Source organism: Manihot esculenta, chromosome 17 (assembly GCF_001659605.2).
Source record: "Manihot esculenta cultivar AM560-2 chromosome 17, M.esculenta_v8, whole genome shotgun sequence".
Taxonomy (NCBI): Eukaryota; Viridiplantae; Streptophyta; class Magnoliopsida; order Malpighiales; family Euphorbiaceae; genus Manihot; species Manihot esculenta.
The window spans coordinates 23,179,914-23,205,869 of record NC_035177.2 but is presented as its reverse complement, the minus strand read 5'-3'; the positions used below and the strand labels follow the sequence as shown (position 1 = coordinate 23,205,869).

Below are 25,956 nucleotides of genomic sequence, written 5' to 3'. Positions count from 1 at the left end.
TCGAGAGACTTATTCCAAAGTTGCCACCTAAACAGAATATGATATTTAATGCTTAATATTAATTGTGCATGGAATTTATGGATTATTTTTGCGTATTCAGATATGAAAACGTTCATTTCTTTCCTTTTTTTCCTTTTTTTTTTTTAAAAAAAATTTGCATAAGAAAATTCTTTTCCTTTAATAGTGTTAATGTTTTAAGTTTTTAATATTTTGAGCAACTTTCGTTGTTAATATTCTATGGACTCAATTTCACATCATAGAATTTTTTTTATTATTATTAATTTTCTGTGGGTTGACAGTAATTTTTTTTATACCAATTCTAAAAGCATATTTTTCATATTAGTTTGATATATTTTGATGGTCAGAGATCCAGAAGAGGGTAGAGTTTTGGTATGCGTGTAAGTTTAGTCCCATGGTTCACCCTTTTTCTTCCCTATATCCCTCCTCTTTTATTTTCTAGTGACGTGTCATTATCATGTATGACCGTACGTATAGATGTCATCTTTTTTTCATTGTCAGGCGACTATTTAATTTTCTCCAGCACCTGTATGGACCTGGTTCTGGATGCATAGGGGTCTATAGCTCTATTGACCCATCAAAAATCGAGTAATTTGGACTTTGACTTGTTGGACCCTGACCGTGTTAGGTCAGATCTGTTAGCATAAGGTCTAGGCCATGCCCAGGAAAGTGGACCGATGTGCTGGGTTGTCATGAGACTCTGGTCTGATCCTCTCTTATGGGCTTAGTAAGGACCAGGATGTCAAATACCCAACTGTTATCAAGTGCTCCTTTGCTCGCTCGTTAATTATTCCATGATTAATAAAGGGGAAATCTCGATGCCCCAATCATTATCGCACAGCTATAGGAACGCTTTTATCAAAACGTATTTTCTCCGTCTTTATCCATTATAAACTTTCTCTTCTGATTTCACTCGCTACTCTGCCTCTTACGCTACTTCTGCTATCTTGTTCTCCTTTTTCTCTATGACCCCCGCTTTTTCAATCTGAGGTATGTCTTACTCCCCCATGGATTCCGCTAGAATTCCTAATGTCGTGGGTCTAGTGTCTTCTATCATTCCTTCTTCCCTTTCTCGTTATTTCTCTAGCGACTAAGCCGACACCACCATCTATAGAATTAGGGCCCCTCTTCCTAATGAGAGGATTGTACTTCCTAATCCCCCTCCGGCAGGTCTAATAGACGCCCAACAGAGGTGTAGCTTAGTCTTTTTTGTCAAGCAGCGCGACCTAGGGCTGACCTTCCCCTTCACCCCCTTCTTCATCGAGGTCTTCTGTCACTTTAGGATGACTCTTCGGATGCTCTCTCTAAACTCCATCTTGTTCATGTGCTATTTCGAGTCTATTTGTTTGTATTGGGGTTTTGCCCCCTCCAACGAGTTATTATGTACCTTCTTTCATCTAGTCTGGTCCAACTATGAGTTTTACTACTTTAGTCCCCAAGCTGGGTTGTCTATATTTGCGGGGTACAAGGACTTGATCAAAGGCTGGGCTGACGCTTTTGTGGTAGTCGAGTTGAAAGAAAGCTCGGGGATCAGCTGGGATGTCGATCTTTTTTTGGGGGAAATTCCCTAAGGTTGCAATAACTTCCCCAAATTAACCCTAGTGGACTAAATCTGCCTCCTTCGACTGACCTCTGTGTCGAGGAAGTACGATATCGAGAAGTGTATGTTTATATCCAGCCTTCGGGACTGCCAAGAAGCTGGTATTGTTATTTATCTATTTTTCTTTCTTGTTGTGTTTTTTCTCTTGTGGCTCTGAATTTTAATTAGGTTGATGTTTCTTTTTTTAGCTTCTACTGTGCCCATGGACATGATCAAACTGCCTAAGAATTTTACCCTATTCTGGGAGGGTATGAAGGCGACCCTGGCGGCCTTCAAGGCCAATAAGTCCATGGTCGACGTGACTCATGAGGTTTTCCACACCGTCGACTCTACACTCGCAACTCGCCATGCTACTCCTGCCTTGGCACCTTCCCAGGCTCTAGTGCCTATGGCTAAGGGCTCTTGCTCCGCCGCATCCAGGACCTTTGTCCCAGCTAAAGCTTAGGCTTCAGTCCAGACTCCCCCTAAGAAAGCCACCAGGGAGCTCGTTACACTTAGTGAGTCTACGGGGAGCAGCTCGGAAGAAGGCACTGGAGCGGCTCCTTTGATATCCCGCCTATCCAGGCCGTAGGGGCCGTCGTAATTAGGGGCCAGGCTGCCAAGCAAGCCCGAACTGTTGAGACTACAACCGAGGGCAGGGCTACTAAACGCACTTGCACTCCTAAACCCGCAAGGGCAGCCCTCTCTCCTTCAGCCAACAAAGGGAAGAAAGCAGTGGAGCACCTAGCGTCTGCCTTAGACAACAAGCTGTTAAGTGTTGCCGAGGTGACTGCTGAGTCTACTCTGGCTTCTGTGGCTGAGATGCTGCGTGAGAATTTGATCCCTAATTCCTCGCTCTCGCCAGCCATCTGGCCTGCTCGACTAAACAACAGGCGGCCTTCAGTTCATGGTTTCGAGAGGACTTAGGGGATACCTTGAGAGAAATGCTCCTCATGGTAAGTCGTCTGCTTTTCTTAAATACATTTCTTTTTTTAGTCTCTGTAACTTTTTTTTTGTTACCTTTCCTTGACAGGCATTGGTGTGTTCATGGAGATTGATGCTCGGGACCAATCCCTCCAGAGCTCAATGGACCAGCGCATTGACGAAGCGCTCAGTGAGGAAATTGTGGTCACTGGTAAGGCCCGCGGGTATATCATCGACTTTTGGAACCAGATCAAGGACCTCACCAAACGGCTGGGAGACATGAAGGAAGAGGTCGGCAAGGCTTCTTAACGGGCTTCTGCGGTGGAGTCTCAGCGAGACGAAGCCTTAGCACAGTTGTCTGCTTTGAAGGAGCCCTGCTGCCAGCGTGATGAGGCCAGGTCTCAGTGCAATGAGGCTTTAACCCATGCTGTTGTCCTCCAATAAGAGCTTAATAAACACATTGAGGACTTGAAAGGTATGGCTTCCGCAGCGGAGGAGTCTCGCGTTTAGCAACAACAACTCCATCGAGAGGTTTCTGTCCTGAAAGAGAGGTGTACTTCATTGCTAAAGGATGTCCGGATTATAGAGGATAGGGTCTAGCAGGCATGTGACGAGCATTTGCAGGAGTATAAGAACTTGACAGAGCTGAAGGACCAAATCCAGCAGGCCTGTGAAGCGTGGTTAGAAGAGTATAATGTCTTTGCGGAGATGAAGAAAAATATATACAGGGAGGCCTTTTGCATGTTCGCTTTCGGGTATAATCAAGGCCTTAAAGCGGTTAGGGATGCCCCCTCCACTCCGTTGGTAGACATGCGAGCCCTTGAAGTGGACTCTGACAGCGGGGAGGTATGCTACGGAGAGGATGACAACCCTTTGCCCAAAAACGCTCCTTGCTTGCCTTTTGGACCTCGGGGGGAGAATATGATAGATAACCCTGTAAATGAATTAGTTAGTTTTGCCCCCTCTTCCCCTACTGCCTCTGTAACCCATTCAAATAATTAATAAAACTCAATTTTTTGTTGTTTTTCCTCTGTTCACCTTTTATTTCCCTCATTAAATTTGCTTGTATTTTTACACTTAGTATGCTTTTGTATGCATAACTTATGAATGTAGCCGGACTGTCAGCTCGTTAATTCAGACTTGTTTGTATCCTTCCTATACTTAGGCTATTTTCATGTTGAATTGTGCTGAGCTGGTGTCCTGCCGACTTGTTTTATCTGCAGACCATTTTATTTGTTGTATTATTTATTATTTTTTATCTGTTGGATACCTTCGTGTCTTCCTATCTCTTGCTTCTTTGAAGTTTCTTAGTTTTATTTTTATTTTGATTTTGCCTTAGCTTTGTTTTTCTTTAGGTCTTAGGGGCATTGGGCTCTTCTTTTGCTTCGGTGCTGTGCCTTAGACTTTACAAACTTTAGATTAACTTTCTGATGAAGTATACTCTTTCGTGAAATTTATATTACCATCATACCTTAAGTTAATTTTTCTTATGAGCCGAGCTTCTTCGTGAGGTCAGACTCTCATTTTCTTGTAATCCAGGCTCTTTAGAGAGGTCAGCATTGTACCTTAGGTTAGAGTTTTTTATGAGTCGAGCTTCTTTGTGAGGTCGAACTCTCATTCTCTTGTGATTCGATCTCTACAGAGAGGTTGGGAATGGATTCCTTGTTTGCGATCTGGGCCCTTTTAAGAGGCCGCTCACTTAGGTTTGCGTCCTTTTCCTCGAGTCTCGCACATGCTGGGTTCTCTCTTTTTAACTTTGCTCCCTCGTTCAAGCTCTCTGAATCTCATATCATTCAGGGCCCTTTGGCCCTGGCTTTGGTTCGAGCCTTTTACTCTTGAGTTTGTCCGCATGCACTTTCTAGGCTTCTTGCCCCTAAGCGTCTTTTAGATCCTTCTCTTCTTTTTTTTTTCTAGGTTAAGTCCTAAGATTCTCTTTTTACCGAACTAGTTTGATATCAGAGGTCAATTCTTGAGGTTGGCACTTCTCATTATTATCCTTGCTTTTATTTGCGTATGAGCCTTGAGGGAGCCGAGCTCACTTTTTTGAGGTCTGCGTGTGAAAGTTGAGCCCATAACTAACTCATAGAAAATGTGAAGAAGCTTTATACCTACATTGACAGATTTTCTTAAGAAAAACGCAAAATAAGAAGGACACCCTTAAATTGGCCATATACATACACAGAGAGATAAATAATGAATTGATTATTGAATTACACTTTTATAGTTATTGTGGGATCGGGGTCTCATATTCCTACGATCCGAGCCTTTTGACTAGGTTGGAGCTATGCCTTCTATTGGTATGCTTGCAATCCGTGTCCTTTGGTGAGGTTGAATTTGAATTTTTCACTTACGTCCTTATAATCCGAGCCTTTGTGTGAGGTCGGAGTCAGGTTATTGTCTTATTTACTGAGCTTTACGCATGCTGAGGCCCTTTTCTTAGGTCGACTGCTTGTTTCTCAACTTTTCTCTTGTAGGCTTATAGACTTGTAGGTGTAGGCCTTTAAAGAGGTATGTCCGACCTCTCTGGGCTTTGGAGATATCGGCCAAGGGTTGAAGAGGTAGGTCTATCTATTTTGGATCTGACCATACTAGGATTTGATTCTTTTGTACCCAATAAATTGGGGCTTTCTACTGCCCTATTCGACCATTCGAAATGGTTCATTTGACCTTTTCGGATTACGTATACATGTGTCACGATCTTGATGGGTCTTATTTGACTTAGTGTTGGTGTTGTCCCTTTATATCTCCAATGGTTATTTATGACTGTCGGAGAAAGGGATCTGTCCTGCTATTTTGGTACTTCCTTTTTACATATCAATCTTGCATATTAGTTCTTACGAGCATTTTGGCTTTTTACCGGACTCTTTATCCCTGATTCTTTGTTCAAGCTCTTCAGCTTTTTATATCGTTCTGTGCACTTTGGCCTTGCCTCCTCGTTCGAGCTCTCTGGCTTTTGATATCATCCCGGGCTTCTTGATTCTTTATCTGAGCGTTTTGCTCTTAGGTGCATCTCGGTTGTTTGGGTTATTTGCTCCTAAGTGCTTTCCGAGCTGTCTGCCCCCAAGCGTCTTTTGGGCTCTTTACTGCCTAGACCTTTCTCCAAGCTAACCAGACTGGTTTGGTGCCAGAGGTCAATTCTTGAGGTTGGCGCCTCTCATGATTGCCCCTAATTTTTCGTTTAGTTCTCTATCTTGGTATGCATTTTGCCTAGGATTCGCTTTGCCTTAATTCTATTTGCCTATTGACCTTATTGGCACCAAGCTCATTTTTCTGAGGTCAGCGTGGCACTTTAGCGCTTTGACTTTGTGAGCCTTAAATTGGCCTTTAGTAGGCCACGTTGCTTCATGAAGCAGGCATTAGGATGCCTTAGGTTAATTCCTTTATATGTTGGCTATTTTGTGAGATCGGAGTCTCATTATTCTGTGGTCCGAGCTCTTTTGTAAGGTCGAATTCAAATTTTTTATTTGTGGTCCAGTGTTTTTATTCTTCATGTGAGGTCGGAGCTGGGTTTTCATATGTTATTTTTGTACTATCCGAGCTCTTTTTGTGAGGTTGGAGCCAGGCCTTTACCTATTCTCTTAGAGGCTTATGGCCTTTGTTGATGTTATTTTTTTATGTTGCGTTCGCTCCCCAGTCAGTTTTGTGGTGCCGGCAGTCATGTTCCGAGACTAGTCACCTACCTCACTAGGGTTTTCTTCTTCTCAGCTGGTTTTGTAGTGCCATCAATCATATTCCGAGACTAATCACCTACCTCACTGGGGTCTTCTTTTCCTCAGCCGGTTTTGTGGTGCTGGCAGTCATATTTCAAGGTTGTTCACCTACCCCACTGAGGGCTTCATCTTTCCAGCCGGTTTTGTGGTGTCAACGGTCATGTTCAGAGACCGATCACCTACCTCACTAAGGTCTTCTTCTCCTCAGTCGGTTTTGTGGTACCGACGATCATGTTCTGAGATCGGTCACCTACCTCATTGAGAGCTTCATCTTCCCAGCCGGTTTTATGGTGCCGGCGGTCATGTTTCGAGACCGGTCACCTAACTCACTGGGGTCTTCTTCTCCTCAGCAGGTTTTGTGGTGTCAGCAATTATATTCCGAGACCGGTCACCTACCTCACTAGGGTCTTCTTCATTTCTTTTTAAAATTTTTCTGCAAAATAAAAGCTTGCATAGGGTATATTACAAGGGAATGTAGATATTAATTTTGACCAACCCTATCTTTTTATGCGATTCAAAGAATTCATTAAATAATAATTCATATGCGTGATTTATTTTACATTTTTTCTCAATATTATGCGTAAACAAATAATCCTTTTCTTAATGTTTCCCACGTTAAAATTCATGCCTTTAAGTTATTTCAGTATACTATCATGTTCAGTCTCATACACACAAGGTTTTCATCTACAATCTTAATTTTATAACTAATCATGATAATGAAAATACTTTGAGCTAAATAAGTGACCATGCAACTTAGTTATGACGTTTTTCTTCCATAATTTGTGAATCACCCCTACATTGCCCTTTCTCTTTATATCGGTATCTTCCTCTATCCGACTTTTACCGTGTGGCTTTTTTATGTAGGTTGTGATTCTTGGGTCTTTCACCTTCTCGTGGCACCACAGAGCTAGAGAATGAGAACTGTGTTCCTTCCGGAACAGAGTTCAGATCGTTTGGGTGCTTTCGGTGTAATTTTCGTCGTGATTGGCTATGTGGATCTCAGTGGATGTAATGAGGGTAAGAACTCCGATGACGAAAAGATCTTCTTCGTCCCCACAGACGGCGTCAATTAATGGTTTGAGATCCAGAAGAGGGTAGAGTTTTGGTATGTATGTAAGCTTAGTCCTCATGGTTCACCCTTTTTCTTCCCTATATCCGTCCACTTTTGTCTTTTAGTTACGTGTCATTATCACGCAGGGCTATACGTACGAATATCCCCGTTCTTCCATTGTCAGATGACTATTTAATTTCATCCAGCGCCTGAAGTTGTCAGATGGCTATTTAATTTCCTCCAGCACCTATATGGGTCTAGTTCTAGATGCATAAGGGGTTTATAGCCCTACTAACTCATCAAATCGAGTAACTTGAACTTTAACTTTTTGGACTCTATTAGGTTGAGATCTAGATCGCGTCCAGAAAAGTGTATTAGTGTGCTGGGTTGCTATGAGACTCTAATCTGACCCTCTCTTATGAACTTAATAAGAACCGAGATATCCAAAATCGAACTATTATCATATTCAAAAATATACCATTCAAAAATATACCAACCTAATTAATATATATAAATAAACATACGGTGATAAAAAGACTCATGTTAACAGCTTGTAATTATTACAAAAATGTGAATTTGGATATTCTCATTCTCTAATCAATTGTAGCCTTTTCTTTAATGATCACATGGAAGATATAAGATTCCAATATCACTTTCATTAAAAAAATAATATTTAAATAATCTTTTTTCTCTAAATAAATCACTAACATTTTATAGTCGTGTAAAGAAAAAAAACAAAGGATATGACCGTAGTGTCAAAATCAAGGAGCGATGTTATCAATTGGACCCGTCGTAAGCTTTCGATTCTTTTTTCCCTTGATTCTCTGAGTATATAAAATAATATTATGTTTTCGGATTAAATTTTTGTATCAAAAAAAATATTATTATTGAATTAAAATATTCAATTTTTAGTTAACTGTTTGACCTACGTACAACTTTTGGATAATCCTGTACATACGTATACACATATGCATCTCCCCATGGCAAGTCAAATATTCTTCCTGGTTGATTACGTATGACTTTTTCTTTTTTGTATGACTTGACCTAAAATAGTCCACACCGAACATTTGAAAATTGCTGGAAATTATAATAAAAATAAAATTTAATGTTCTGAAATCTAGAAAATAGAGTTTACAGTATCATGATAAGCTTAGTCTGGAAAGATCATGTGTCCCTCTTTTTATTCTTTTTTCTTTGTCCTCTAGTGACGTATAACTGTCACTCTACTACAATGTCACCTGTTAGGAAACCCAGAGATTACTGCAATTCAAACACGCAGCAAAAAATAAAAATCTCTAGTTTCCTTCATAAAATCCGAGTACTTAATTTATTTCGAAAGGAAAGATAAGAGACTAACCTGTTAGACTCGACAAAAAGATACAATCCTGGACTCAAGGTGCTGCTTTTCAACGAACACCCTCAATGGTATCCACACAAATGTCTTTTATCCTTCTAGAGTGCTAGCTCTCTCAAAGATGGATAAGCTATGTGCTTTTCCAATCTGCAGCTCAAAACAATTTCTCTAAAAAACATTACCCCACAATTCGCAACAGGAGTTTTATAAGTTTTTTAGTTTTTTTTAGTTTTTTCACACTTTTTTTCATAAAAGAGTTGTATGCATAACCAACTATTACAATCTCACAGATACTCAAATATCTTACGTGATAGTTTGTTTTAATAAGAAAAATCGAAGAATTTTCTATCTGTAACAGTTACAAATAGACTATAGATCTTTTTAAATATTATTATCTTATAATAATAATTAATATTAATAATAATAATATTTTTATTATTAATTATACTAATGGGCTTTTAGCTCATTAATATGACATAGCACATCAACAACGTTCTTTTGTGTGTGACCTAATAGGCTCATATTTGTAATACCCGGCTAGAGTCCGGCATCGGAATTCCTGTAGTCCGGTGGAATCTCGGGTGTCGGAATTTCCTAGAAGGGTAATACATATGTTTTCTAATGAATTTTAACTTGTTTTAAGGTTTTAAGTATAAAGGAAAATGAGTTTTGTGAAGGAAAAGAGTCAAGGGAGAAATGGCAAGTTCGGCCGCCGAAAGTGAGTTTTCGGCCGCCGAACCTTGCATGGTTTCGGATTCACATTTGGCCGCCGAAGGTGGTCTGGCCAGCCTCCTATAAAAGGGCGCCAAGTCGGTGGAAGGATGTATTTTGCTTCCATCTTCAGCCAGAGGTGAGTCCAACACCCTCCCTAGTTGACTTTCATGGATTTGCTAAAATCTTTGAAGGTTTTGAAGAGTTTTGATGTGTTTTTGAAGGTTTTGAGAGTTTGGAGCAAAAGAACAAAGTTTTGAAGCTTGGAGAGTTTGAGAGAGGATTTCTCCATATCTCCACGTTAGGATCGTTTGATCTCTTGTTTTGAAGAGGTAAGTGAAGATCCAGAAGCTCTTTTAATGTTTTTTGAAGGTTTTATGGAAGTTTGATGGGTAGTATGCATGCTTAGGTTTAGGAGAGGTTTTTGGAGATCTTTGAGTTCAAGCATGTTTAAGTGTTGTTTGATATGTTTGTTTGAGGGTTTAAGAGAGGTTGAGACCTCTTTATGCATGTTATATGGTCTTTGCTAGTTGGGAGTAGTTGATATGCATGTTGGGTAAGTTTTGGTTGAGTTTTGCATGAAACAGAGCAGGTTTCTGCCCGTTGGGCAAAGCCAGGTTTGGCCGCCGAAGGAAGGTTCGGCCGCCGAACCCCTTGTGGAGGCAGTTTCGGCTGCCAAAGCTTGCCCCCGAACATTTGGACTTTCGTCTCTGGAGGCAAGTTTAGGCCGCCGAAAGTGCCGCCGAAGGTTGAGTTTCGTCTCTGAACGAGACTTTCGGCTGCCGAAGGTGCCGCCGAACATGCATGAGTTTCGTCTCTGGAGGGGGGTTTCAACCGCCGAACCTGCCGCCGAAAGTGCCCTGTCCAACCTTCTTTTGCATGTTTTATGTGATTTTTTTAGGATCTTTTAGAGGGCTTTTGGGGAGTTTCTTAGAGATGTTCTTGAGTTAGTTTGGTCCCTCATTTGAGTCCACCTGTGTAGGTACGGACCAGAGGAATCAGGGAAGTCAACAGTGAGCACTGTTTCCGAACCTGCAGAGTTAGTACAAAGTCAGCCAGAGGTGAGTGGAACTTCTCTTTTCAGAACTAAACTGCTTTGAGCATATTTCATGCATCATAATGAGTCTAGTAGGATGCTTGCATTAGTTTCACGAATATGCCGCATTGCATAATACGATGAATATGAGGAAGTGGATAGACCAAGGCGACTCCAATAGCCCAAGCTCTGTTATAAGACCTGGCCGGGCCAGGCAGCCATCTGTAGGTAAGACCTGGCTAGGCCAGGCAGCAGAGATAGTAAGACCTGGTTGGGCCAGGCAGGCAGAGTTTGTAAGACCTGGCCGGGCCAGGCAAACCGAGGTTGTAAGACCTGGCTAGGCCAGGCATCCTTATAGTGGGATTTTTGGTGGTCATGTTTATCCCTGAGATGAAATGTCTGTGATGTGATGCATTCCATGAGATCATGTTTTTAACTCATGTTTTATAGTTCTGCTCATTGGGCTTGTATAGCTCATCCCTCTCCCCTAACTCCAGTCTTGCAGGTTCAGAGTCCAGAGGGAGGCCAGCAGGGTATGAAGGAAGAAGAGTTATGTAATAGCTAGTGTGGACATGTAATTGTAAAGAGCTAGTGTATAGTGTATAGACTTGTGCTTGACTTAGAAGAGTTGTAATCCCTTTTTGTATACACATGATCAATATAGGTATGTTTTCTTTTCTTGTTATGTATATGAGAAAACCAGGCTTAACATTATGAGTTATATCCGCCTAGAGTGGGGATAAACTAGCAGAGATAGAGTGCATGCACAGGTTAAGCCTTGGAGTAAAGAAAAGTTTTAATGGTTTGATAGAAACTGTATGATCATGTATGGGATTTCACAGGTACACAGACAGTATAGCAGGCTTACTACGGGTCCCGGCGACCTTAAGTCGATCTGGATCCTAATGCCGGTAGCAGTTCGGTTTCCGGGCTGTTACAATATTAATTGACAATAGGCCCAGTCCCACAAGGCCCATAAATCATAAGCGGCCTATAGCAAGACATTATGACTACCCAACTAATATGAGGATTGATAGTCTGATAAAACCTAATAAATAGAACATGTATTAATCCGTTTGTCAAACAATATCTAGTTTGAACATAAGTCATGGTCAATGTCAAATTTATAATGTTCAAACTTATGATTTCTCGATCTCTAAGTAGACTGATAAAACCAAATGATATTGATCACACTATCAATTTATTTGAGCACAACCATGCATTTCTCAGTCTCACTTATCGAGGGGCCCGGAAGATATCTCTCTCAAAGAGAGGGACAAATTCTATCTTGATTGTTTAATATCCTCTACATAATTTCTATTATGCTCAATCATAACCTTTATGATTGTCCGATTAAAGACATTATTTGGTTATTTCAAAATATAATAGTTCTTATGTTGGAAACTATGACAATCTTAAGTCAAAGGATTAAGACATAACTATTTTTGAGATTCACTTATGACACGAATCCATGTAATAATCTCAATGCGGGTCCATCCAATATTTTGTTCTTTAACAAGTATCTATAATTATTGAATTATATCAACATATACATAATCATCTCATGATTATCAATCAATAATCATACTAGTCATGTTTTATTATTATCACCATAATAATAAGTAACCAAGGATGTTAATCATTATTATGTAACATGCAAACAAATAATAATGATAGTAAAACCTCTTTTTATTAATAACCAAAACGACATACAAAAAGGTCCAAGATAATTGTAATACCCGGCTAGACTCCGGTATCGGAATTCCTACCGTCCGGTGGAATCTCGGATGTCGGAGACCTCTAGAAGGGTAAAATCATGTTTTCACAAATGTTTTCATGTTTTAATGATTTTTAAGTAAGAAAGAATTTGAGTTTTTAAATGAAAAAGACCATGGAACCTTTACCAGGTTCGGTCGCCGAAAGTCATGTTCGGCCGCCGAACGTGGATAGGTTTTGGGAGCACTTTTGGCCTCCGAAAGTTTTGTTTGAAAGAAACCAGGTTCGGCCGCTGAACCTCATGTTCGGCCACCGAACATGCATGAGATGTGGGGGCACGTTCGGCCCCCGAACGTGAACTGGCCAGCCCCTATATAAGAGCTCCATAGCCGAAACGGGTGAGTTTTCTCCCCATTTTCGGCTACGGTGAGTTCTTGCTCCTCCATGGCTCGTTTTTGATGATTTTCCTTCAATCCTTCATGTTTTAACAAGGTTTATGTCGTTTTGAAGAGATTTGAGCAAGTTTTGGAGCTTTGAGGTTCAAGAACTCAAAATCTCCCACCTCCGAGTTTAGGACGTCTCCCTCTCGATCTTCAAGAGGTAAGAGCCGATCTTAAGCTCATTTTATGTTTAAAGTAAGTTTTATGCAAGATCTATGGGGTAGAATGCATGTTTAGCTCATAGTTAGGTTTTTGAGTTAATGTTATGTTTTGAGCAATGTGGCCTGGATTGTGTTGTTGTTGTGTGTTGTAGTTGGGGTTTTAGGTAGTTTGAAACCCCTAGGAGCCAATGTGTGTGTTTGTGCATGATTTGGTGAGTTATATGCATGTTGGATTGGATGGGAGAAGATTTTGTGCAAAGGGAGCCAAGTTTCTGCCCTTTGGCAGAAACCAGGTTCGGCAGCCGAAGGAACTTTCGGCCGCCGAACATGGCTTGGGAGGCAGGCCTTTCGGCTGCCGAAGTTGCCCCCGAAAAGAGACTTTCGTCTCTGTCTGGGACTTTCGGCTGCCGAAGGTGCCGCCGAACCTGTTTGGGTTTCGGCTCTGGAGGGACTTTCGGTCGCCGAAGGTGCCGCCGAACCTGCCCTGTCCAGCCTTTCTTTACATGTTTTTGCATGATTGTTTTGAGGTATTTTAGGGGGTTTTTGGGGAGTAGTTTAGAGTTATGTTCATGTATGTTTGGTCCCTCATTTGAGTCCACCTCTGTAGGTTCAGACCCGAGGAACCGAGGACCCCAGCAGTGAGTCAGTCACTTCAGAGTCAGTAGAGCTTCAGCCAGAGGTGAGTGGAATAACTCTTATGCTTTTAAATAAATAAACCAGTTTTAACATGATTCACGCATCATGAATGCCATGAGATAATAGGGTGTTGCATTAGACTCACGAATATGTTGCATTGCATATTATGTTTGATGATGTGGATGAATGTTGAATGATCCATTAGTCCCCCTATGCTATGATGATGATGATACGGTACGGAAGACCAGTGAGGCCCATTCTACGCCCCTGGCACTATGTAAGAGAAAGACCAGTGAGGCCCATTCTACGCCCCTGGCACAGTTGGACCATGTTATGTTATGTTATGTAAGAGAAAGACCAGTGAGGCCCATTCTACGCCCCTGGCACAGTTGGACCATGTAGGGGACTATTGGTGACAAATTCATCCTTGATGTGATTAGCTGTGTTGTGATGCATTCCATGTTACCATATGTTTTAAATTGTTTTATTATTCTGCTCACTGGGCTCTTGTAGCTCACCCCTCTCTCTTAACCCCCAGGCTTGCAGGTACAGGGTAGACCAGGAGGTCAGCAAGAGTAAAGAAGTCCTTGTTTTGTAATAGATAGAAAGTGGACATGACAAATTATGTAATGATTTAATGTTATGTTTAGCCATGTTATGTAATGATGATATTAAGGTTTAGAAGTGTGCTTGACCATAGTCTGTTGTAATCCCTTTTTGTTATATACATGATCTTGATGTTTATGTTTTACCAACTCAACTTCTGATGTATCGCCCATTGGGGCAAATGATGAGATCCCACAGAGGGATTAATGTTTAAGTTATGCTATGTATAGTGCATGCACAGGTTGAGTTTGGTGAATGAGGAAAAGAAAAGTTTTAAATTTTTATGTATGATTGTTGATCATGTATGGGATTGAACAGGTTCACAGGTTACATGTCAGGCTTGCTACGGGTCCCGGCGGCCTTAAGCCGATCTGGATCCTAGCGCCGGTAGCGGTCCTATTTTCGGGTCGTTACAATAATAGCCTAGGGCAAATACACCAACACTACCTATCTCTATCACTCAACCCCGTACGTACGAATATGTCAGCATACCCTCCTCTGTCAGGTGGCTATTTAATTCCTCCCGGCGCGCATGCTGATAGGGCTGCGAAGTAGCTGGGCCTGCTTTCCTGCTTTCCATCACATCACCGGGCTAAGCATCCTCAGGTGGACCCGCACATGGGTTAATTTGGTCTGAGTCACAGGCTGTTGTACGCGTCATTGGGCCAATCTGATGTTGGGGGTTCTGATGGGCTTTGGACCTATGTCTTTCTCTAGGGTCCAGCCTCACCTCAGGATGTAAGAAGCTTGGCGGTCGTCAAGTGCCCCTTTACCTCCTCAGCAATTATTTCATGAGTGATGAGGGGGTAAATCCCTAGGCCTCCATTATGACCACTGGGCTCAAGGGAGGCTCCTGTCAAAACGTCCCTTCTCTGTCTTTACTCTTTTCAAATTCAAACTTCCCATTTCTCTCCAGACTCTTCTTCTCACTTTGCTCTCTGTATTTCGTCTCTCTCATCTTCTGCAAAATTTCTTCGAGGTACATCTTTTGTTCTCTAATGGTTGTCCCTAGACTTCCTGATGTTGCAAATCTGAGGTCCTGCATCACTATTGCTTCCCTTACCATCTTCTTTTCTCGAGAATATCTAGATACCTCCATCTATCGTGTTAGGACTCTCCATCGTAATGAGAGGATTGTTCTTCCCGATCCTCCGCCGCCGGATTTGATTAACCCCAGCGGATTGCAGCTTGGTCTTTTTTGTCAAGCAGCGTGATTTTAGTTTAACCTTTTCTTTTTCTCCCTTTTTCATAGAGGTTTTTCGTTATTTCGGAGTAACTCCTCGCATGCTAAGGGACATCTAATAAAATTGGAACGATATAGTTTGGAAGATGAAGCATGGTCGTTTGATCTTAGCGTGATTAACGGCTAAGGATCCTTTGGGGTCCGTGAGTTGTAGAGGATTGTTCTCAGCCACACGTGGCTAGGGTGGTCGCACGGTTGCCTGACAGACTGTGGTTCCTGTCTCCTTCGTGCTAAAGGACATAGAGGTACAACCTTACTTGAACAGGATCTATTCTATAGGATCGTACCTTTGTGTCCTTTTTGAACCTCTGTGTCCTTTAGCACGAAGGAGACATGAACCACATGGCGCCGTCTGTGAGACGGGAAGCAGCTGAATCTCACACTCTCCCCTGCTAAATTTGTGACGTCCTCGTCGCAACTAAATCGAATACAATTGCTAAGCGAGGACTGAACCCTCGGGTATTGTAATTCGCTAGTACCTCAGGTGGTTCCACCTCGTCTCACACGGGTAGCCCTTTCCTTGCAGGTCCACTAGCTCTGCACAATTTTTCTAACCCAGAGTGGCTCTGATACCAATTGAAACAGACCGGCCCAAACTGACCCATATAACTTTTGGACCCATTTTCCACTTAGCCCAAAATAGTTAACCCAAGTTACTTAGTAGTTTCGTGCTAGCTATTATATAAAATTTTGATTTTCCGTATTCCATCGATGTGGGACGGGAAGCAGCTGAATCTCACAGTCTCCCCTGCTAAATTTGCGACGTCCTCATCGCAACTGAATCGAATACAATTGCTAAGCGAGAACCGAACCCTCGGGTATTGTGGTTCGCTAGTACCTCGAGCGACTCCACCTCATTTCACACGAGTAGTCCTTTCCTTATAGGTCCACTAGCTCTACGCAATTTTTCTAATCCAGGATTGCTCTGATACCAATTGAAACAAGCCGGTCCAAATTGATCCCAATAACTTTTGGACCCACTTTCCACTTGAATGAGTTGTGGGGCTTAAAAATGAGAACTGCTGACCTTCTTGAGCAGAATTCAGGTCGTTTGGGGTGTTACTGGTATGGTTTTCGTTAAGGTTTGCTATGTGGACTCAGTAGGTATTACATAAATGAAACTCCGGTGACGAGATAATCTCCTTCGTCCCCACAGACAGCACCAATTGATGTTATGAGATTCAGAAAATAGGATTTATAATATCAGGGTAAGTTTATCTGGAAAGATCACGTCTTCCTCTTTTTATCCCTTTTTCTTTGTCCTCCAGTGACGCATAACCGCCATCTTACTACAGTGCTACCTGTCTCTGTCAATTAGATCCATACGTAAGGATGTGCCAGCGTACCCTCCTCTGTCAGGCAGCCATTTAATTCTCTCGGTACCCATGCTGATAAAGCTGTAAAGTAGTTGGGTCTACTCTCCTGCCTTCCATTACATCACGGGGCTAAGCCATCTCCAGGTGGACCCACACATGGGTCAGTTCAGCCTGCCTAAGTCATGGGCTGGTGTACGCGTCATTGGGCCAATATGGTGTTGGAGTTCAGATAGATTTTGGATCTATAACTTTTTTCAAAGACCCGCCTCATCTCAAAATATAAAAGTCTGGTGATCCTTAAAATTTATAATATCATATTAGAGTTAGAATAAAGAAAAAGCATTAAAAAAAATTAATATCCTCTCTTAAAATTATAAAAATTATTATTTCTATTATTTATCTCTTTAGCGATCATTTTTAAATTCTTAAAAAATAATTTTAAAAATTGTTCCTATTTGTGGAAACTAAAATAGAAGTATTGTCCGATGCATGAACACACAGCTCTTCCTTTTTGTACTTTCTTTTGTAAATATATTTAGACTATTGGATAGGGCAGATAAATATCTTTTCTTTGACCAAATAATTATAATAATGTGGAAACTTATCGTGGGATGGGGTTATTTTATATCCTGAAAAAATAGTCATGGGTCCTAATAATTAGTACCATTGGACAGTTTCATATATTATAAAAATATGTATTTCAATGAATAAATTAATTAAAATGAATATAAAATCTAAATTAACTACGCCCATTATAAAAAAAAATACCAATAAAAATACACCTATATTAGTTCCTTCATTTTGAGTCCTTTCAATTTAATTTTAAATTTGAATGATTAAAATTGAAATGAGGATAATTTTAATTTTAGTTAAATAATGGTTGAAATGTATAATTTTTTAAAATAGTTTAAGCTTGATATTAAACTGTTTAATTCTGATTGAATATTAATTTAGTTAAATTTAGTTAAATTTATTTTAATTTTTGAACTTAATTATAAATTAAATTAATTTTAATTTTGAAAATGGATCATGTCTACTTTTGCGCGTATGTAGGGGGCTATTCAACTATGTACGACTGCAATTTATTTACGAGTCTAATAAAAGCTAAAAAGAGTAAAGGGATGGTCGGTTAGGGCTGCACCCACCAAACTGATGGGCACGTGCCAATGCCGAGCCAGCCGCACCCATTGGATTAGCGCTTTGGCTTCTTGGTGCAGCCTGCGTGAGTAACGGTCAAGTTACCGTTAGGAATGCCTACATTTAAATATTCAAGTGCTTCTGACACTCCTTGAGTGCCTCGTTCTACCAATTCTCTAGGTCTCTTTCCTGTTTCAAGAATGATCATTTGCAGTGCCAACCATATTAATTATATTTAATGGATTTTTCAATTTAAAATTTAATTAAATTAAAAATCAATATTAATTATTTTTAATCCATCATATGAAAAAATTTGTATTTGAAATACAAAGTTGGAAATCTTTTGCTAACATAAGTTTTGTATAGAACTTAACTTTTTTAAATATAAAATTATTTTTTATTTTTCTATAAAATATAATATTATTTTAAATATTATTATTATTAATAAATTAATTTTTATATTTTTAAAAATTTATTAAAATAATTTTATTTTTTTCAATGTCAATAAAATAATTTTTTTTGTCTGTGAATAAAATAATTTTTATATTTATTAATAAAAATTATTTTATTAAAAAAATAAAAATATTTTAATAAATTTTTAAAAATATAAAAATAAACTTATTAATAATAAAAATATTTAAACACTAAATAATAAATTTTTTATATATTTATTTCATACATAAAATTTATATCCCACCTAAATCCAATGGACCAAATTTCTTCACTAACCGCGTCCTTGTACTTCCTCGTTCCTCCTTCCTCCTTATATATCCATTGCTCTCTCTCCGCAGCCCTCACTCTCCAATTTCCATCCCAAAAACCACACAACGGAGGTAAGGTTTAATTCAGAAAACTCAAAAAAGAAAGGGGGGAAATGGTTTCACTTTCACTCTCGCTTCAAGTTGTATTGATTTCCACTGGTGTTTTATCCCTAGCTTTGCTTCTCAAAGTCTCTGTTCCATTGGTGGTAGATTTCTCTGTTTATCAAGCTCCTCTTATATGGAGTTCAATTGCTTCATGGCTCACACCTCCTTATCTTTACGTTGTACTCAACTGCATCATCATCACCATCGCTGCCTCGTCTCGCTTCAACAACTCCCATGGTGCCGCCGACAAGGAACAGCAGGAGCAAGTACCACCTGCTCCGAAAATCTCAACTCGTGAGGCGGCGGATCAGTTCCACTACCAAATGAAGATTTCGGCTCCAGAGATTCTCTCCGATTATGGAGGTCTGGAGTCGACGGTTGTGGTGGCCGAGGATGTATATGTGCAGAGACAGGAGAAGGCTGGTGCAGGTCCTGTTTTTGAGGATATAAGTACTGAGGTGGTGAAAGGTTCTGTGGAGATTGAGGACAAAGAGGATGAGGATGATTTTGTGCTCTCAAAGTCCACATGGATTCCTCCGAAGAGGATGGATTCGTCGGAGAATCTGCCAGAACTTCTTCCGCCGTCTGAGAAACCTCTGGTTTCTGCTCGATTTGGTCACCGGAAACCGGTTAGAGCTAGCCCTGAAGGTATATACTGTTTACACCATCCTTTTTTACTACGACCATAATAAAATATTAAATATACATAAATCTCTAATGGTTAGATTTGGCCGGTAAAGAGCTCGATTATCAAAGTTCAAAATCGCACGGCTTTTTGGTCGGCGTCGGCGCGCCGTCTCAGGCGCCGTTTTGGAGATAGCTTTTGGCTTGTTTCGCTTCAAAATTTGAAATATCTTTTTTTTTTTGGTTTTTTTTTTTTTTAAATTTTGCAGGCGGAAGAAAAGCGTTGAGGGTTGCGAAGCCAAAACGTCAAGAGACGCTGGAGAACACGTGGAAAATGATAACGGAGGGCCGAGCGATGCCGTTAACAAGGCATTTGAAGAAATGTGAGACGTTCGAGACTCACGGCCGTCAAGTCAACGTTTGTGAAGTGGACCCTACTCCTCTACCGAAGAAATCAGAGACGTTCAAGGACAGGACCAATTACCAGCCGCCACCCGTGGGCAACTCTCCTGCATCAGGGAAGCTGAGAAAAGAGCCGTCACTGAGTCAAGACGAGTTGAACCGCCGAGTGGAGGCGTTCATTAAGAAGTTTAACGAGGAGATGAGGATGCAGAGGCAAGAATCACTGAACCAGTACAAGGAAATGATTGGTCGTGGAAGCCATTAATTACACTTGCCATAATGTTTTTTTTCTTTTTTGAAAAAAAAAGGAAATGATTTTGATGGGTTTGCTTTTACAGGAACAGGAAATGTTTTGTTTTGTTTTTTTTTCCCAGAAACTGATTCTCTGTGATCTGTAGGAAATAGAATTTGAAACAAAAGAGCTTGGGGCTTCCATATAAAGAATGGGAGTTAATACGAAGTGTCTGTAGAGGAAGAAACTTGTTCTTTTATTCATGTCCAAGGAATGTCTAAACAGAATTGCTTCCAATATATTTCTTATTCACCTTCATCTGCAGATATAAACAGTGCTTAACAGTTACCATTGGATCATTAATTTAAAGACCAAATTGATAAATCAAATCATTCAAAAGGCACAGTACAAACCCAAAAAAACAAGACTGACATGATTAGGGAGTGGGAAGGGAAATATGGTGATGGGTCTTTATCATACAGCAGTATAAGGTCTCGGTCGACATTACACACTCTCATATCTCATTATTTTGCATCATTTTTCATTGTGCGCTTGGGGCCCCTCATGGGGGAAATTTAGGATCTTAAGTTCATGTATTCATACCACCATAGTCACTTCTATGTTTGTTCAGACAGTTACAGTCGCAGGAACATGGTAGGAAGATGAGATATCAACTTAAAAAGTTATATTAAATGAAATATTCATGTCAGACAAAAAGAAAAAATGAAAGCTTCACGGGTTTGGTAGAAAATATACAGCGTCTTCTGTTCAGTACAATCAAGAATTATCATACAAATTACTAAGGGCAACTTCAAGTTTAAATGAAAGTTTCTCAAAAAAACAAAAAAAAAAAAAAGTTCCAACTAGAAGTTAGTAAATTATATGATCTGTCAAAATTTCATCCTAACTTGAATACCTCACTTCAACTTTCTGGGTAATCACGCTCGTTTATACCTCTTTATTCTCTCAAGGGCCCCAAGATGGCCTCCGCCATCCTTAGCAGCTGTGTTATCATCTCCAACCTCAAGTTTTTCAGTCTCTTCCCTCTTCCTAGCCAATCCCCCAATGACAGCAGATGGAACGTCTTTTTGTGTAATTTCCACTTTTTCATCGTCTTCAGAGTCGCTTTCTTCCGGCAGTTCAATGTCTTCTTGGTTTGCATTAACCTTCATAGCTCCATCAGGCTGTGATTCCACCCCCGCACTCACAAAGCCCACCCTTCTGCTATTATCTTTGGCTGCAGTACTATTGCCCACAGGTGCTAACTGCCTCTCTAGTGCAGCCATTTCATCTTCAGGTAACCCAGCCTGTTTCAATCTGTCTTTTGCCTCGTCAATATTCATCATTTGATCCTTCTGCATTAAATACTCAGGCAGAATGAAATGTGTCTGCAAGGACAGAAATCAGAATTTAAAAAATTGTAAACTCAACTGTTCAGAATGATGCAAAAACAAAGATGAAAAACTGAAATATTTGTTAAGCCTATATCAGAAGTCTCAGTACTTAAGAATAGAGACCAATGCAGTTTCAGGCATCAGGTTGTCCTATATATATACATTACAATTCATCTAATGAATAACTTATCATGTATTTATGTGGAAGTTATTCCACCTCAGTGCATAGAGAAGAATATGAATCAGAGGACCAATTAATTAAGACAGTATTGTAGTGCTTTTCTTCACAGAAACAATAAGTGTTTGGAAAATAAATGATAATAATCATCCCAGCATCATTATAATATAATAAGCATACCTGACTGTAGCTTGCAGAAACACTTCGTTTAATACGCAACATTTCTCGGAAGGTATCTTCATTTCCATGTTTCACCTCAAATTCATGCCATTCATTCCAGAACTCTGCATCAGATCTTGGATCAGCAACTTGAGATGCAAATACATATATCCTGTGAGCTCGATCAATTTCTCCCAGGCTCTTCTCCAATTCAGCATACTTCAAGCACATTGTCTTTACATCTTTGTCTGGAAGACCAGACTCTATTGCTTGTTCATATATTTCTCTTGTTTTAGGGACACTGAATATCTCAGCCGCGCGGGCAATATAAATTTTACACATCTCCAGTTTTTCATTATTTGGGATGGCCTTAGTTGCTTGATCATAAACCTTCATTGCTCGCTTTGCCAAACCATAATCTTCTTCCAGCTTTGCATATTGAAGATACAAGGGTTTCACTGCAGCAGCAGGAACCTAATAAGCATATGAAGAGAAAAGGTCAGAGTTATACCACAATCAATACTACAAACTTCAAAAACATTTAGCATCGCTAATCTGAAGAACAATAGCAGAATTTAGCTCAAACACCAGACTAATCGTGGAATACATATAAACAGAAGACGTATTATGCATGTGAAGGAATTAATTACATTTCATTGTCATAATAGCTGAACCTGGGAATTACACCTATAAAGGTGTCATTAAAATCACAATTAGTTAAACAGTTCCTCTTATTACCTAAATAAAAGTTAATATTTCCTGTTGGGTGATGCTTCTTCTATTACTAGTTAAAAATCCTAAATCTTAATCTGAACTACAAGCATGTCACAGGTAATATCATTTTTAAGGTCAATAACCAAGCTCAAGGCCATCAAACAAACTCAAGAATAAAATTGCAGACAGAAAAATGTATTTTGACATGGAGTTAATAAAGCAAATATTTCATAGTGAGATGCTTTAGAAATTAGAAAATGTATCACGATCAAAGTCACAATATTTGCTTTTTAATTGCGTTCGTAGCAGAACAATTTTTGAACAGTGGATAAATATGATGTAAATGTACATTATAAGACTTGCCAGCAAAACATTATCAATAACTAACTACATCTGAATTACTGAAACAGAAAGAAATCAAAGGTTCATCTCGTACCATTTCAATAGCATGTTCAAACAACTCTCTTGCTCATTCCAGTTTTGTCTTCCCATATCTCTTCACAAATTTTGAAAGATATGTGACCCATATGTCTTTCACATGAGGATACTTGAATATTTTCACTCCCCTTTCATATACCTTGAATGCATCTTCAAAGTATTTATGTTCCTGAACAAGCCCAAATAATAAGAAGTTAAATCAATTCAAACAAATGAAAGTAACAACTAAAAGATATAAAACAGTAGAATTATAGATGTTTCCATACTTCTAGAAGCAATGCATAATTGATGATGATTTGTGGTGTGGCTATTCTGAGGTCCAATATCCACTCATAAACAGCTCTAGTGGACTCCAAGGTCCCAAGGCCCTCTTCCAAATCGACATAAAAGGTCCAGAGTCTCAAGGACTTGTGCACCTTCATCTGGACAGGTTCACTGCCATCAGCAGCCACTGCAAGCACAAAACATAAATAAAATATTTAAAGTCAGTTTCCTGATTTGGATAACCTAAAATGAGCTTATTAGAAACTAACCAACTATACAATTTCTCATATTCATCTAAAACCAGAAAGTTCTTGTACTTTACAACTAAGAAAAATAAAAGGAAAACAGAAACTTACCCGTTGTTTGGGAGGAGGTTTCTCAGGGTAATAAAAAGTTTTTCAAGGTTTAAAAACTTTGAAGGTATGTTTGGGAAAGGGTGTGGAATTTTCAAGTATTTCAACCCACCAAATTGGTGGGTTAAGAAGGTTTTCTCTTTAAAACCTCCAAATACCTTTAAAAAACCTTCCCTTCTTCCCAAACAATGGAAAATTAGTAAGATTTAAAAACCATAAAAAAACATACATTATAAAACCATACTTTAGAAAATCTTATTTTATTTTACCTCCTCCCAAACAGAGTGTTAAGGCGTTTACCTCAACACCACAGAACTGCACCCCCCAAAAGAAAAAAAAATTCCCAACCAAAAAATAGTAATGCAGAAATATTTATTGCGTCGGTTCTCACAGTTCTATATATATGTTTGGATATGCACACTTCAAAAGTCTTTTTAAGAAACTTCCAACACTTCTAAGTAATAAAATTGAGTTTGTATGAAACCACTATGACAACCTTACAAGATTATTCCTCAAAGCTGATATCAAAGACAGAGACAGAACAGGCTAACCACCAAGTTCAGAGTAAATGCCAATTAACATGAGGTAACACTCAGTAAAGGAAGAAAGTTTAGGATTACCTCTTCGTTTGACCTCAACTGATGGTTCTGCTGTGGCCCGCCTCAACAGCTCCAGTACACCTTTGAAATTTTTGTGTCTAATTTCTATTTCAGCTCACTCACACCAAATGCTAGCTAGATTATCCACAGTTTTATAGTTCACTTGCCCTGCCTTGTCAAAAATCACCCTTGCATTGACAAGATCATTGTGATTCTCATACAACTTAGCGAAAGCAACCCACAATGTGTGGGGCTTTCCTAATGCTTTCATTGGATCAACTGTTCTTACTGCCTCGGTGTAAGTCAGTATCTGTTTAGTTGGATTACCCTCAAAAAGCTTAATCCTCCTGTGCCATTGTTCCACATTATGCGGATTTTGTCGCAAAAGCACACTATTGGCCAATTCTGGCCTTCTATCCATAAGATATTCCAACAGGACCAGAATCAAATCCACATCATTATCATCATGTAACCAAAAACCACTAAGTATCTTCTTCTCAAATTTAGAATTCACTTCCAAACGAACATCTTCATCCTGCAAGGCACCATTCTCCTCCATCACATCCTCTTCCTCATCACTTAAGTCCAACTTCTCCATCTTATGAGCAACCATACTCTCTTCAAATTGTGAATATGCATCAAATATAACACTAAAATCTCTCACTGTAACCACTGTAGCCATACCTTCCTCAAAAATATCTCTTGCCTTCTCAAACAAACCCCTCCTGATATAATAATCAGCAAGTGATGTCCACAACCTGCCAACCTCATCTGTAAACTTCCTAATACCACCTCTAATAATCGCATCCACATTCAACCCAGATACTTCCTTTGCATGTCTAGTAAGCAAGTCGCACAATTCTACCCACAATGTATGCTTTGTTTTCCCCTTCATAGAATAAAACTGATCATCATTCAACACTGATGCTAGTCTCTCAGCTGCTTCTTGCCAAAGACGGGAATTCACCAAAAACTCAATAAAATCCTCAATATGACTGGGATCATACTTCAAATACCTCCAATAAACCCGAAGTGAAGTCTCAATGGGCATGCCCTCTTGGCTCACAAATCTTAAATATAGCTCCCAAACCCTATCATGCTGAGTCACAGGCAAAGCACATAGTGCTCTATCAAAAGTTCTACGTGTGCGGGTGATTAATTTTTGGTTAGTTAGGGTTTGCAAGTACATGATCCAAATTCTGGGCATTTTATGCATAGTAACCAATGCCCTTTCAAATGTATTGTTCAGGGTTTCATATTGGGAGTGAGTAATAGGTAGGTTTCTAACAACATCAAGACGCTCAGTAAGATATGTATGCCAAAGCTTGTAGCTCCCTGGTAGAGCTTTGAGCGCTCTCTCATAAATAATGAACCGCTTTTTGAAAGGTGCTTCACGGCGGGCTATCAGGTAGCGCCACCAGAGCTTGAGGCTGAATGGATTACGCAACAGCTCCTCTTCGTATAGGAGATCATCTTGAGAAGGGTAAAGCTCTCTAGAAATTGACATCTCTGAGCGAGAAGTTGAATAACTTCAGCAAAGCTAAATACAAAGTGATTGCCGAATTGTTAATTTCTAAGTAAAACCCCCAAACCTCTCACTAGCAAGCAAATTAAGCACCAATGAACTGCTGCTGAAAGTTTGCACTGACTTAATAAAACAGAATCACCGATTCCGGTGTTGAAGTGGAATGTAGTAATTCATTTCTACTTCAGACAAAAACACCACAAACAAAGGAATATTACCCGAAATTTTACAGAGAATATTGAATCCTTGGGATGGAGATGAGGATATCAAGTTCCCCAAATTGGATTCAGCCTGAAACTGGATTTTCTATATCTTTTCCTGTTAAAGCAACCAATACCAGACAGAATAACCCAAGCAAAATCAAACACATCACCAAAAAAAAAAAAAAAAAAACATTTGAACCCCAAACCGAGGGGCAAGATTGAACAAGAACAGATTGTCCCATTGCAAACAGGCGCTAAAAGACTCCTGTAGATCGGAACCAATCGCCCTAGGCCCTACTGTTGTTGTTTGTTCTTCTGCGATGGGCTGAGATCAAAACGACCTCACCTCGTTCGTCTCTGTTTTGGA

The 25,956-nt window shown here is 39.7% G+C and overlaps 1 protein-coding gene and 1 pseudogene across 1 annotated transcript; one reads left to right on the top strand and one right to left on the bottom strand.

The window, feature by feature from the left end:
- The first annotated feature begins 18,394 nt into the window (after positions 1–18,394).
- Positions 18,395–20,086, top strand: LOC110605281. Its single transcript, XM_021743722.2, has 2 exons — positions 18,395–19,152; positions 19,398–20,086. Exons 1-2 carry the CDS (start codon positions 18,513–18,515, stop codon positions 19,793–19,795), a joined length of 1,038 nt encoding a protein of 345 aa, XP_021599414.1. The 5' UTR covers positions 18,395–18,512; the 3' UTR covers positions 19,796–20,086.
- A 382-nt stretch (positions 20,087–20,468) lies between these two features.
- On the bottom strand, positions 20,469–25,915 carry LOC110605280 (annotated as a pseudogene).
- Between the last annotated feature and the right edge of the window lie 41 nt (positions 25,916–25,956).